General features: G+C 41.3%; 1 protein-coding gene across 4 annotated transcripts in view; it reads left to right on the top strand.

Annotated features, from left to right (window-relative positions):
• Positions 1-14,492, top strand: part of MON2 (MON2 homolog, regulator of endosome-to-Golgi trafficking) — a 165,064-nt gene that overhangs the window by 15,800 nt on the left and 134,772 nt on the right. For all 4 annotated transcript variants that reach the window (XM_061639850.1, XM_061639849.1, XM_061639851.1 and 1 more), the window contains exon 2: positions 4,351-4,414. In XM_061639850.1, coding sequence (XP_061495834.1) covers positions 4,351-4,414 — 64 coding nt within the window. The remainder of the gene's footprint in view (positions 1-4,350; positions 4,415-14,492) is intronic.

The raw sequence follows: 14,492 nt of genomic DNA, 5'->3' as shown, positions 1-14,492 counted from the left end.
CGGAATGTGGTAAATCCACGCTGGCTATAGTATAGAGCCACTCTTGTGGCTGTATAATCATTACTGCATTCCTTGGGATCCCCTTTCTTTGGAACTGGGATGTATATTGAATGCTTCCAGTCTGTGGGACATTTTTTAGTTTTCCATATTTCTTGACAAATTTTTGTCAAGATTTGGAGAGATTCAGTCTCAGTAACTTGTAGCAACTCTATTGGTATGCCATCTGTTCCTGGTGATTTGTTTCTTCCAAGTATTTTAAGAGCTTTCACCTCATATTCTAAAATTTCTGGTTCTTCATAATATGGTTCCTCCATGAACAAATTTGTCATCCTTGCATCTTTTTTATAGAGTTCCTCAGTGTGTTTCTTCCATCTTCCTTTTATTCCATGTCTGTCAGTCAGTGTGTTTCCCTGTTGATTATTAAACATCCCTACTCTTGGGTTGAATTTCCCTTTAATTTAATTTAATTTAATCTTTTGGAACAGGGCTCTTGTTCTACCTTTTTTGTTGTCCTTTTCTATTTCTATACAATAACTATTGTAATAGTTCTCTTTGTCCCTATGTACTAGTCGCTATATTATTGCATTTAGGATTCTGACCATGTTTTTTATCTCCTTTTGCTTTTGCTTCTCTAACCATTTTAAGAGTTTCTTCAGTCATCCATTGAGGTCTTTCTCTCTTTTTAACTAGAAGTATTGTCTTTTTGCATTCTTCCCTGGTAATGTCTCCGACTTCAATCCATAGTTCTTCTGGTTCTCTATCAACTAAATTTAAAGCCTCAAATCTGTTCCCTATTTGATCTTTATATTCTTCTGGGATGTTATTTAAATTATATTTTGGCATTATGATTGTTTTGTTGTTCTTTAGCTTTTCTCCAAATTCTTCCAAGCTACACAGGAAGTGGATTGGACTGTGAAAGACCAACCCAAATTGTGTTTGCATTTTGACAACTTTGTAGGGCAGTACAATGTCTCAGAGAGGAGGTCAGGTCTCCTGCTCCCCTGGTGCATTCTCTATAGCTGCCCAATTTCCCTGCTTTTTAAAGTTTGGTAGAAATATCTGTGGGCTATAGGTACATTCTTAAACTGCAAGGTTTTTTGCGTATTAGTGAAGATATATATATCTTGGCACCACATGGCCTGAACCTGGAGGACAGTACCAGCATCACTTAGCTTCTCCAAATGAAGCCCCTCTGAGCTTTCTATTCTCAAAGCTCTATAACTGCCACCTTGGTAACAGCATTTGTATGTTAGCAGCTGATGAAGGCGGCAGCCGAAACGTTCTGGTATTACAATAAAAACCTCTGTTTTATTAATCACAGTTACGTGCATATATGCAATTACGTGCATATATATATGTTTTAAACCTTTTTTAAAAAGATGTTTTGAAAGTTTTTTTAAAAAAATGTTTTTAAGATGTTTTGTTTTAATGTATTTTAAAGTCTGTTTTTATGATTTTTTAAAAAGTGTTTGTAGTGCTTTTGTTTGCCGCCCTGGGCTCCTGCCTGGAGAAAGTGCAGGATATAAATCAAATAATAAATAAAATAAATAAATAAATAAATCATTAGAAGCTAAAATGATGAAACTGAAGTTATAAAACTTTGGACACATCGTGAGAAGACATGATTCACTAGAAAAGACAATAATGCTGGGAAAAAGAGAAGGGAGTAGAAAAAGAGGAAGACCAAAGAAGAGATGGATTGGTCCATAAGGAACCCATAGATCTGAACTTACCCATAGATCTGAACTTACAAGATCTGAACAGGGTGGTTTATAACAGATGTTATTGGAGGTAGCTGATTCATAGGGTCACCATAAGTCGTAATTGACTTAAAGGCACGTAACAACAGCAACAGGCACTAATCAGAATTGTTTCATCACCACAAGGGTTTCTCCTTGCGCAACAGGATGATCTTCCCTCCTTCATGCCCTCCTAACTCTGTTCTGTGATTTACCCCCACCCTCCTGAGCAGATTTGGGGACAGTGCAGTGGAAGGTGGAGGGCAGAATTTTGTACTAGCACAACATTTTAGTTAAATACAGTACTTCCCTTGATTTCCTTTTTTACTGAGTTTGTCCCTGCTTGCAGGAAAAAAGTCATTGTGAGGAGACAGGATAAGGTTTAGAGTTAAGGTAATTGAAGGCTATCGTAATAACAAATGATTGATATGAAGAATTTAGTGGTAGCAGTAGTTTAGGCTAATTGGTGGCCTATCGTTTTAATTATAGCAGAACACGTGAGTTACTGGAAAATTTAATTACACTAGTGAATGCTGTTAAGAAGGTTATTACATGCAATTGCCAGTACATGCAGCACTTTGGCATTCAAATCAAGGCAATCTGGCAAATCAAGGCTCTGTGTGCTTGAGCATGCAAAGTTGCATGTTTTTTAAACTGAAAGTGTGTTCTATAACATAACCATTTGCAGAAGCTCTAGAAATAAAAATGAAATATGAACAAATTATGTTGGTCATGTCAGTTTGTATAAGTTTCTCACAAGGTCGCACATGAAAAGAAACCATGTTTGATGGATTTAAAATTGCACTATATAGAATGTCATGAAAACTTATTTCACGTTGAAAGGACTAGATCTCCTTTCACACACAGAAAAACTCTAGTACAGGCATACCCCGCTAAAACATACATGCTCCATATGCCTGTATTTCTCCAGAAACGCAGAGCAGCAGCAGAGGCTTTAGCGCGTGGGGGTGGATGCGATCCGGCCAAATCAGCTGGGAGGCGCAGCAGCGCAGCAGCAGAGGCTTTAGTGTGGGGCTTTGAGGCTCCGCATGAAGGAGAGGTAAAAAAAGTTTTAAAAGGTAGTGCTTCACTTTAAGGACATTTTCGGTTTATGTACTCGCTCTGGTCCCATTGAGTACGTTAATGCAAGGTATTACTGTATCTGCTTTCTTTCTTGATAAGGAGAATGATTAAATGTGAATTCATTGACTGCAGTTCTATACACATGTAACTGGTTGCAAGTCCCATTAAAGTAAACACGAACTGCTTCTGGGTAGACAAGTATGGGATTAGGCTGGTTTTATTTAATTCACAATTTTTGTAGAGGAAAATTGTTGGGGAGCTCAGAAATTAGAACTGTGACATTTTAGTTAACATTTTAGCTGATGAGGTATTTTAATATCTTTTTAGTGACTCCATTGGGTTTTCTGCTGAGTTAGCGAGAGTGTAGTGTGTTAAGTTTATTTGACATTAATGTGTGTTCTTCAAGATGCAGTTGAGAGCATAGAAATACAGACTTTGATAGAAATTGTGTGTGAAATTTGCATGAGATTAAAAAAATGGTTTGGGTTTTTGTGGGATCTTCTTAAACAGAAACTGCATCTGTGTTATGTTTCTCTGAGATATCCTTTAAACAACTTTCATTCCAGCCCTGCAAAACTGATTTTTAAACTAGGGATTTAACTAGAGCATTTGTGAATATTGTTGCGCACCTCCCCAATCTCTGAGCAGTGAGAGATCTCAAGGGGTTCCAAGGGTTCCAGAGATCTCCAGGCTTTGGTTTTCTTGGAAAGAAGGTCAGCAGAGACTGATGTCTTTATGAAATATGGTTTATTTATTTTCCACACATTCCAATCTGAGTTTAAGATGGAAGGGTTTAAAGTCTCAGCAGTCCAGTAGATCTTGTTTTTTCATCAGGCTTACCAATGGTGCAGGGAGCCTGCCTCTCTGCCTACTTCCAGTTCCCAGTCTTTCCTCAATCTCAACTCAAAACTCAAGCCTCTCCTAGGCCCCAGGAGAGGGGGAGGCTCTCCTGAAGAGTTTCAATAACAATAGGATCTCCCCAGCTGATTCGCCAGTTGATGGGCGCAAGTTAGGCCCATTAACTCACCTGGCCATTCTGTTAGACTAACAAAGGGGGATCGGGCCAGCAGAGCAAATTTCTCACCTCCAGGAGCAAGGTTCCAAATCAGAGGCTGGAAGGGGACTCATAGAAATCATCAATCTCAACCCCAAACCCATAACAATATCATAGAGAACCTGAATGAGTGAGAAATTCTGCAAATAATTGTTGTGCATAGACAGCCCTTTTGGCTCATGGGTATGATCTAAAATAAATAGAACCCTAAGGTAAAGGTAGTGAAGTACCCGTTTAGGGGAAGCAATTTCTGAAGCAATAGAAAACTTTTTTTTTTACAACTTTAACTTCAATTAAATGAAGAATTGTTTTCTTACTATATAACCTAGGAAGTGGCTTTTAGAATGTAAGCTTGAGGTCAGAGATGTCTTATTACTGACTTTGATAAGCTACTGTGGGAGCCTTTTCAGCTGACGAATGGGATAAAATGCTTCCATCAACAACAAACTTATAATTATTGTCTTTTCTTTATAGGCTGCTGAATCAGGAATAATAAAAGTGAAAACGATAGCTGCACGAAGCACTGATGTCTTGGCAGGTAATTAGTTGCAAAACACCAACAATCAAAATCATAAAGTTTTATTTTAAGTCTCTTTAAATCAAAGCTTTGTGTATGGTTTGATATTTAATATTGTTACCACTTTTAGAACATGGAAATAAAAACATCTGTGGATTTTCAAGTTTCATTTAAAGTTGTGACAGTACGCTAGTCCAATAGGTGAAGCAGGTGGAATATATAATTATCAAACTCTGTGATAGTCTTTAGTATCTGAAGATCCTGTCTGAGTCCTCACTGACTTTCAGGTGCTCAAGTTCAGGGGACATTGACACACTAATCAGCTGCTTCTGGTCTTTGGGACCCTATTTCATTGCTTCCCTAGTAGGAGCAAGAAGCTATGATCTCAGGCTTAACATTACATGTGAATTGGGTGCTGAGGTTTATTTCACTCCACATTAACCACAATATGAAGCCAAGCTTTGTTCTTGGCTTACCATTGAAGGATATCTATCCTCTCTTCTAGTAAAGCAGTAATTACCTCTTTCCTCAACCAGGTGTCTCTTCTCTACCCAGTTTTATCATTCAAGACAGGTAAGGATCCAAGACACAGTAGTTGCACGAACCTGACCAAGTGCCTTGTCCATGTCCTCAGGCCACAACAACTGAAACTTATTGAAAAACGTTGAACAAGAAGGTGCTCCAGCCACCTTGTCAGAATTGCCTACTTCAAAGGTGGAATCCAAATCCCAGTGGATGCAAGTGATACTGTCTTCAGAATGCTTCGCAAACAGTCACAGGCTCTACAACCTCCCTAGGGCCAGCGTGTAATAGGTCTTAGCCACCTGATACAACTCTGCTGGATGGCAAAATAGGGACTCAGTGGAGAAGTAGAAGTAAGCTTTCTTTGCCACCTTCACTGCCACTGAATAGAGTAGAATCTGAGCAATGTTTGATTTCATTCATTGTAGTTCTGCTCCACCTGTGCTAAGCCATCTTCCCACTCACTTTGTTGTTCTCACTCCAGAGAATAACTTGGAGCTCTAATAACACTGCTAGTTGGGAAAGGGTGCTCAACCACCCAGCTCACTTCCATGTTCACCACGAGAGCCAGCCATACTAACTGGAAAACTCCACAGAGCCCTCTGGAAAACTAGTTGGATCCATTTATTGTCATGGAGACCATGAATATGTATAATTGCTAGACTCTATATAAATACAATCCTGGAGGTGTGAATGTATGATTTGGGGTGGCCCAAAAGTTACTGGGGGGGGGGTTACACACACTCAATTCCTTATTCATGTGTGTGTGTGTGTGTATATATATATATATATATATATATATATATATATATATATTGTGTATTATTGGCTTGGACATACCTACTTGACAGTGTCTTGCAGTCAGACTATGCATTGGGTCAGGCAGATTTGTGAGACATCTTGTAGAGACACTCCCTTGGATATTCAAGTGTGTGATTTTTGGTGGCATCAAGCCTAACGCAGGGTGCACCCCCTCAGGTCTGTCTTTTTTGTAGATTTTAGCTATTGTCATAGGTACACACCCTTGACAGTGCCCTGTGTCCAAATAAAGCACTGGACTGAATGCAATTCAATGCCATCTTGGAGAGGGGTGTACATAAATCATTTGTGGTGATCCAAAGCTTACATTGGCTTGCATACCCCCAGTTTCATATTGTTTTCTACATATTTTGACTGCTATGTACATTATAAAAATCTTGCATTATGTTGACTGTTATTGAAATATTTCCAAACTTATAGTTTGACATTAAATTTGTAGATGTAGGTATCATGCTTTGTGAGAGGGATGCTGCAGGAAAATGGCTTCTGGAGACTATGCCAATCTGCACATGTCTCCCCAATTTTTTTCAATTGAAACTCAGGGTAGTATCCAACAAAGAGATTCCCCTGGGTTCCATCTTGCATAGGTGGGTTACCTGTGTGGGTTCCACTGCCATTCGCTGCTTATACTGTGCCTCTCTGGAGAGAGGTGAGACCTTGCAACAACTACCTCTTCATTGGAGCAGTACCAGGGGCAGATGACAGAGCTGCAAGAATATGCTGATTATGTGCGGGCCCTGAACAAGGTCATCCAGAAGTCCTTCCGCCCTCTTAGCCCTAGTGAAGAGAGCCTGGAAAACTCGGTTGCTCAAAGAGCAGGGAATCGTTGGCCTGCCAGATGATATTGGACTCCATCTCCCATAAGCCTTTGTTTGTTACATCAACGAGTTTGTTACATCAATGAGATATCAGCTTGTTATTGGCACAAGCTTGCAAGCTGTAAGCCACACTGGGAGGCTTCTCTGGCTGAAGAGCAGGAAGTGGGGTCCCTGTGCTTACCAGAAGAAAGATGGAGATGAGCAAGGCTGAAGGGGCTATGCTAAGCCATCCGTGCTTATGGGCTCAAGCTGAAGATGAATAGTGCTTCACCTCTCATCTTCCATTTCCCTTGCTACATCATGTTTAGCATAAAGCCTATTCAGATCTTCAAGTGGAAAAAAAACCCCTTCTGTCTTGTTATTTAAAAACAGTGTGGTGGTGATGATGATGGAAGCAGTTCTGAGCTGAAGAAACTTGACCTGCTTGGGTCAACTATTTTATCCCAGTCTGCATCTGTAGTGTAATTGTTTTTAAGATTTTTTAAAAATATGTTTTAGTGTTTGATCACTTATTATTAAGTTTATTGTTTAATAATATTTATTTAATTTTTGTAAATTGTATTGTTTGATTGATGTATTTTTACATTTGTGTTTTTCTTGTAAGCCGCCTTGAGGGCCTTTTGGCCATAAGACAGGGTATAAATAATAATAATAATAATAATAATAATATCCATTTACATTTATGGGCATAACTTAGGGTGCAATCCTATAGGTATTTATGCTGGGCTGAGGGGAGGGATATGGTGGATCTCTGGCTAAGCCAGCTGGGTCCTTGCTCAGCTGGGCTACTTCAGCGTAAGCCCTTCATCCTGGTTCAGCCCTGGCTCAACCAACAAAACCCTATTCCTCCAGGTTCAGCCGTGATTGGCATACGTTAAGCCAGTGTATGTCACAAAAGGAACAATCCAGGTGTGGTGGGGGTGGGGCCCAGGGGAGGGGAACTTAAGCTGTGTTCTACATCTATTCAGTTTGGACATGTGACCGACAGTTCCAGCGTAAGTTAAGCCAGAAAAAATGATGGTCTAAGTAAAAACACACAATAGCTCTGTTTTTTGCTGCTTTTATTTTCTTTCCACTGGGTTCTGATGGCTGAGCCAGATTCTCCCCAACTTAATGGCTCCTGAATGTGTTTTTTCCTCATTGTCTGAAAATCTCATAAACTGAGTAAGTTTATAGCTTTCACTAGTAGCAAAAGTTTCTTTCTTGTGGGCAGGAGATCTAAAGGCCATTACCATGTGTTATGCTTTTCTAGTTATGAGGAGTCAAACAAGTTTACGTTTTCCTGGGCTGTTGAAGAGGGCAGTGTTTTGAAAACCTTCCCAATATGAAGCTTTAATCCTATACTTCGTTTTCTTGGAGTAAAGCTGCAGTGCTAATCCCACATTCCCAGAGTAAACACCATTGAATTCAATAGGACTTACTTTTGAGTAGACATGGTAGGATTGTGCTGTAAATTAAAGGGACTTTTGAGTGAACAGAGCAAAGAATTGTGTCTGTGTTGTAAATCTTTCTCTCCCCTTCCAGTCGTATTTTTAAAGCAATTAGGCAGGGCTTACTTAGTGCTTTTATTAGGTAGGAAACTAATACTGATTTTATTGCTTTTAAAAAAAGTTCTGCAATGACCAACCAGTTTTGACAATAAACTATTATATGGGGTGTATGTGTCTTACATCTCCAGTGTGTGTGTGTATATGGAGTCTTTCCAATATCCCTGTACGGTAGGGATATTGCTGATTACCCTCTGCTGATTGTAAACCAAGGCAGCAAGAAATAAATCCCTTTAAAATCCAATAACTGTAAAACAAGTACAGTAATACCTCGCATTAACGTACTGAATGGGACCAGAGCGAGTACGTAAACCAAAAATGTCCTTAAAGTGAAGCACTACCTTTTACAGTAAAACTTTTTTTACCTCTCCTTCATGCGGAGCCTCAAAGCTCCGCGCTAAAGCCTCTGCTGCTGCGCTGCCGCCTCTCAGCTGATTGCGATCGCGCTTCCCAGCTGATCTGCAGTGGTGCGATCGTGTCTATTTCCACCCCCACGTGCTAAAGCCTCTGCTGCTCCGCTGCGTTTCTGGAGAAATACAGTCATATGGAGCATGTACGTTATAGCGAGGCAACATTAAGTGAAGCGACGTTAAGCGGGGTATCCCTGTATAAAATAGTTGCTAAACAGCTTAAAGTGGCATGATTCTGAATGTTGGGTTGGGTGAGTGAAGTTCCTTATCACTCGAGGTTGCAGTTCTGTGCACACAGGCTCCCTGTTTGAGTATGCCCCATTGAATACATTGGGACTTACTTCTGAGTAAACATACCTAGGATTGCACTCTAAATATCTTTAAAGGTTGTGTAAATAATAAACATCTTTGACAGTCATGCTTATTTCAATATTTCTTGATACTATATCCCAATAAGTATCTGGTTTCACACTATGGTTGTATGTTGTTATGTCCTCTACATTATAAGTGTGCTCTTCTTCCTTGGGGTGCCCATCGTTCCTCTCTGTTGTTTTCATCCTGAGGAGCAGATTAGGCTGAGAGATGGTGAGTAGCCCATGGGAAGTGTCGTTTCCCCTCACAGTTATAATTCCCACCACCCTTAACAAACTACAGTTCCCATGATTCTGCAGTGGGATTCATGTGCTTCAAATGTTTGTTGAATGTGCTTTAAATAAATGGTGTGGATCTGCTGTAGGTATGCTGTGCATTCATTAGTGAATTTAAAAGAACAATTTTAAAAGATAGTTTTTTTAAAACGGGAAGGGCTGTAGCTCAGTGGTAGGGCATGTATTTTGCATGCAAACAATCTCTGGATAAGACTATTGCCTGGAATCCTGGAGAACCAACACTAGTCCATGTCATCAGTACTGAGCTAGATGGTACCAAATGGCCTGAGTCAGTGTAAGGCTGATTCCTTTGTTCCTAAAAGTAGAAAGAGACTAAAGGGCCACAGTGATTCCAGAATTTATGTATTTTATTTACATTTATATACCACTTTATTGTAAAAATAAAAAATCTGAAAGTGGTTTACCGAAGGAATTAAAACAAAATTATTTGCAAAAACAGTTAGACAGGTATTTAAAAACATTCAAAATAATACAACCAACAATGAGTTAAAAATAGATAAAAAAGTAACAGCTTCTACATGCCTAGGTAGGCTTGCCTCAACAAAAATGTTTTTAGCATGTGCTGAAAAGAGTACAGTGAAGGTGTCTGCCTAAGTTCCAAAGCGTAGATGCTGCCACACAAGTATTGGTTTCTTACAACAGCAGAACAAGCACTCCTATGTGGCACCCATAACGTGGACAGCACACCTTGTGCTTGGCCTGGTAGTAAATTGGCAACCAGTGCAGATTTCGGAGCAGAGGTATTATGTGCTGATAGGGTCTCACTCATGTCAGCAGTCATGCCACAGCATTCTGCACAAACTGTCAGGTTATGCTGCATGGGGATTTCTGTGCCCTTGGCTGACTGACCGCCAGGATTTTTTAAATTTTGGTTTTCAGTTAGAAATCCTGACTGGTTGTGGATTGCTGAGTTTTCTGCCTTACTCATAGTAATCTTGTAGTTGGTATGGTATTGCATTTAGGAAATCATCACTGTTGTTTACTTTGCTTTTTCTATTTGCATTTTATTTACCTTTAACCTCACTTCCTTACATCCATAGAAGCAACAACAGTGATTCCATCCACTCATCTCAACCACCTTAAACCCAGTGATGATGCACCTTGTTGGTTGCATGATGGTTTGTTTCTTGCCCAGTAGTGGTGAAAGAGAATTCACATACTGAGAAGGGTGGCTTCAATTGCTGTTGTTCCCAAGATACTGCCTGTGAAGTTAGACCAGACGATTTGTGTTTTCTCTCTGTCATTTATTACTCACTGAGATTGGATTGGCTGTCAAACCAATTTTATAATAGTAAGGAAGTCAAGCCATAAATCACATGGTCTTCGATGCCTGTATACTAATGCGCAGAGCATGGGAAACAAGTAGGACGAACTTGAACTCTTAATACAGGAGGGCAATTACGACTTGATAGGTATAACTGAAACTTGGTGGGAGGACTCCCATGACTGGAATACAGCAATTGAAGGATATAACTTGTTCAAAAAGAACAGAAGGAATAAAAAGGGAGGTGGAGTCCCGCTATATGTTAAAAATATATATCCCTGCACAGAAATACAGGAAGATGAGCTTGGTAGTTCTACAGAGAGTATCTGGATTAAAATTAATGGGGCAAGTAATAAAAGGAATGTGGTGCTTGGAGTCTATTATCAACCACCCAATCAAGGAGAAGACAAGAATGTAACTTTTGAAAAGCAAATTGCCAATGTTTTGAGGAGGCATGATGGAATAGTAATGGGGGATTTCAATTATCTCGATATCTGTTGGGAGACAAATTCAGCCAAACACGGCCCCTCCAAGAAATTTCTGACTTGTGTTGCAGATAACTTTCTCCTATAGAAAGTGGAGGAAGCAACCAGAGGATCAGCTATCCTGGACTTGATTCTAACCAATAGAGATGATTTGGTGATGAAGTGGCAGTTACGGGAACTCTGGGGGAAAGTGACCACACCATACTTGAATTCTTGATTTTAACAAGCCAAATCTGAGAGTAGCCGTATATGCGCACCCTGGACATCAGGGAAGCTGATTTTAATAAACTCAGAACAATTGTAAGTACGGTTCCATGGCAAGCCACCCTAATGAGAAAAGGAGTCCAAGATGGGTGGGAGTTTCCAAAAAAGGAAATTCTAAAAGCGCAATGGCAAGCAATTCCAACAAGGAAAAAAGGGGGGAAACAACAGAAGAAGCCAACGTGGCTTCACAAAAAGCTTAGAGAGGAGCTTAAAACAAAAAAGGACACATACAGGAAGTGGAAAGAAGGCCAGGCCACAAAGGAAGAGTACAGGCAGGTATCACGGAATTGCAGGGATGGTGTCAGGAAGGCTAAAGCTGAGAATGAGCTGAGGTTAGCGAGGGATGCTAAAAGCAACAAAAAAGCTTTCTTCAGGTACATCCATAAAAGACAGAGAAAAAGAAATGGTGGCACAGCTATTCAGTGAGGATGGCAAAATGATAACAGATGACAAAGAAAAGGCAGAAGTGCTCAATTCCTACTTTGGCTCAGTCTTCTCCCAAAAAAGGATCTGTGACCCTCCCGGGAAACATGAAGTAGAAGGGGCAGGATTGGAGCTTGAGATTGATAGACAAATGGTCAAGGAATACCTAATCACTTTGAACGAGTTCAAATCGGCAGGGCCTGATAAACTAGAGTATTGAAGGAACTGGCTGAAGAACACTCAGAACTGCTGTCTATTATCTTTGCGAAATGGAGCACTGGTGAAGTGCCAGATGACTGGAGGAGAGCTAATGTTGTCCCTATCTTCAAAAAAGGGAAAATGGAGGAATCGGGGAACTACAGACCAGTCAGCCTAACATCAATCCCTGGAAAAACTCTGGAGCAGATTATAAAGCAGTCAATCTGTAAGCACCTTGAAAGCAATGCAGTGATTACTAGGAGCCAACATGGATTTATGAAGAACAAATCCTGCCAAACTAATCTTATCGCATTTATTTATTTATTTATTTAATTTATTTATTTGGTTGCATTTATATACCACCCTTAGCAAATAGCTCTCAGGGCGGTAAACAGCATAGGGTAAAATACATACATGGCAATAATAAAATCACAAAAACATATATGACATAAAAACAAATACAGTTAAACAGAAAATAAAAATAAAGACTTAGTATACAAGATTAAAAAGCTAAAAAGATTAAAGTGATTAAAATGCCTGGGAACATAAAAAGGTCTTTACCTGGCGCCGAAAAGATAATAGTGTAGGCGCCAGGCGTACCTCTTCGGGGAGGCTATTCCACAACTCAGGGGCCACCACGGAAAAGGCCCTAGATCTAGTAACCACCCTCCGGGCTTCACAATGAGTTGGTACCCGGAGGAGGGCCTTCGATGACGAACGAAGCGAACGGGTAGGTTCATAGTGGGAGAGGCGTTCCACCAGGTATTGCGGTCCCACGCCATGTAAGGCTTTATAGGTCATAACACCTTGCATCTCGCCCGGAAGCAAATAGGTAGCCAGTGCAGGCGAGCCAGAACAGGAGTTATATGCGAAGACCGACTGGTCCTCGTCAATAATCTAGCTGCCGCATTCTGCACTAGCTGAAGCTTCCGAACTGTCTTCAAGGGCAGCCCAATGTAGAGTGCATTACAGTAATCCAATCTCGAAGTTACCAGAGCATGGACAACTGAGGCGAGGTCGTCGCCGTCCAGATAGGGGCGTAGTTGGGCTACCAAACAGAGGTGGTAAAATGCATTCCGTGCCACCGAGGCCACTTGAGCCTTGAGAGACAAGGAAGGGTCAAAAAGAACCCCCAGACTATGGACCTGTTCTTTCAGGGGGAGTGTAACCCCATCCAGAACAGGATGCACATCCACCATCTGAGCGGGGAAGGCGTTCACCAACAGTGTCTCAGTCTTGTCTGGATTGAGTCTCAGTTTATTAGCTCTCATCCAGTCCATTATCGCGGTCAGGCAACAGTTCAGCACATCAACAGACTCACCTGAAGAAGATGAAAAGGAGAAATAGAGTTGCGTGTCATCAGCATACTGATGACAGCGCATTCCAAAACTCCTGATGACCGCACCAGAGGCTGCATGTAAATGTTAAAAAGCATGGGGGACAAAACCGACCCCTGAGGGACTCCACAATGGAGAGTCCAGGGTGTCGAGTAATGTTCCCCAAGCACTACCTTCTGGCGACGATCCGCGAAGTAGGAGCGGAACCACTGCCAAGCAGTACCCCCAACTCCCAACTCCGCGAGTCTCCCCAGAAGGATACCATGGTCGATGGTATCAAACGCTGCTGAGAGATCAAGGAGAATCAACAAAGTCACACTCCCCCTGTCCCTCTCCCGACAAAGGTCATCATACAGGGCGACCAAGGCTGTTTCAGTGCCAAAACCAGGCCTAAAACCGGATTGAAACGGATCCAGACAATCGGTTTCATCCAAGAGCACCTGGAGTTGGCTAGCAACCACCCGCTCCAAAACCTTGCCCAAAAAGGGGACATTCGCCACCGGTCTGTATTGTTCAAATTATCCGGGTCCAGGGAAGGTTTCTTTAATAGAGGTCTCACTATTGCCTCCTTGAGGCTACTTGGGACTACTCCCTCTCTCAAGGAGGCATTAATCACTTCCCTGGCCCAGCCGGTGGTTCCAGCCCTGCTAGCTTTCACTAGCCAAGATGGGCAAGGGTCCAGAACAGACGTGGTTGCCCGGACCATTCCCAGCACCTTGTCCACTTCCTCGACCTGACCGGGTAATCTCCCTTGTAGACTGTGGGAATGCTGTGGACATAATATACCTTGACTTCAGCAAAGCTTTTGACAAAGTGCTCCATGATATTCTGATTAGCAAGCTCGCTAAATGTGGGCTGGATGGAACAACTATCCGGTGGGTCCACAGTTGGTTCCAGAATCATACTCAAAGAATGCTTATCAATGGTTCCTTCTCAAACTGGGCAGAAGTAGCAAGTGGGGTACCACAGGGCTCAGTCCTGGGCCCAGTGCTCTTCAACATTTTTATTAACGACTTGGATGAGGAGGTACAAAGCATGCTTATCAGATTTGCAGATGATACAAAATTGGGGGGCATAGCTAATACCGTGGAAGACAGAAACAAAATTCAAAGGGACCTTGATAGGCTGGAGCATTGGGCTGAAAACAACAGAATGAAATTCAGCAGGTATAAATGCAAAATTCTACACTTAGGAAAAAGAAACCAAATGCACAGTTATAAGATGGGGGATACTTGGCTCAGCAATACAACATGTGAGAAGGATCTTGGAATTGTCATTGATCACAAGCTGAATATGAGCCAAGAGTGTGATGTCGCTGCAAAAAAGGCAAATGCTATATTAGGC

The sequence above is a fragment of the Rhineura floridana genome, chromosome 8 (genome assembly GCF_030035675.1).
Source record: "Rhineura floridana isolate rRhiFlo1 chromosome 8, rRhiFlo1.hap2, whole genome shotgun sequence".
In the NCBI taxonomy this organism is placed as follows: Eukaryota; Metazoa; Chordata; class Lepidosauria; order Squamata; family Rhineuridae; genus Rhineura; species Rhineura floridana.
Note: the sequence above shows the minus strand (reverse complement) of the source record. Positions and strands in the feature narration are given on the sequence as shown.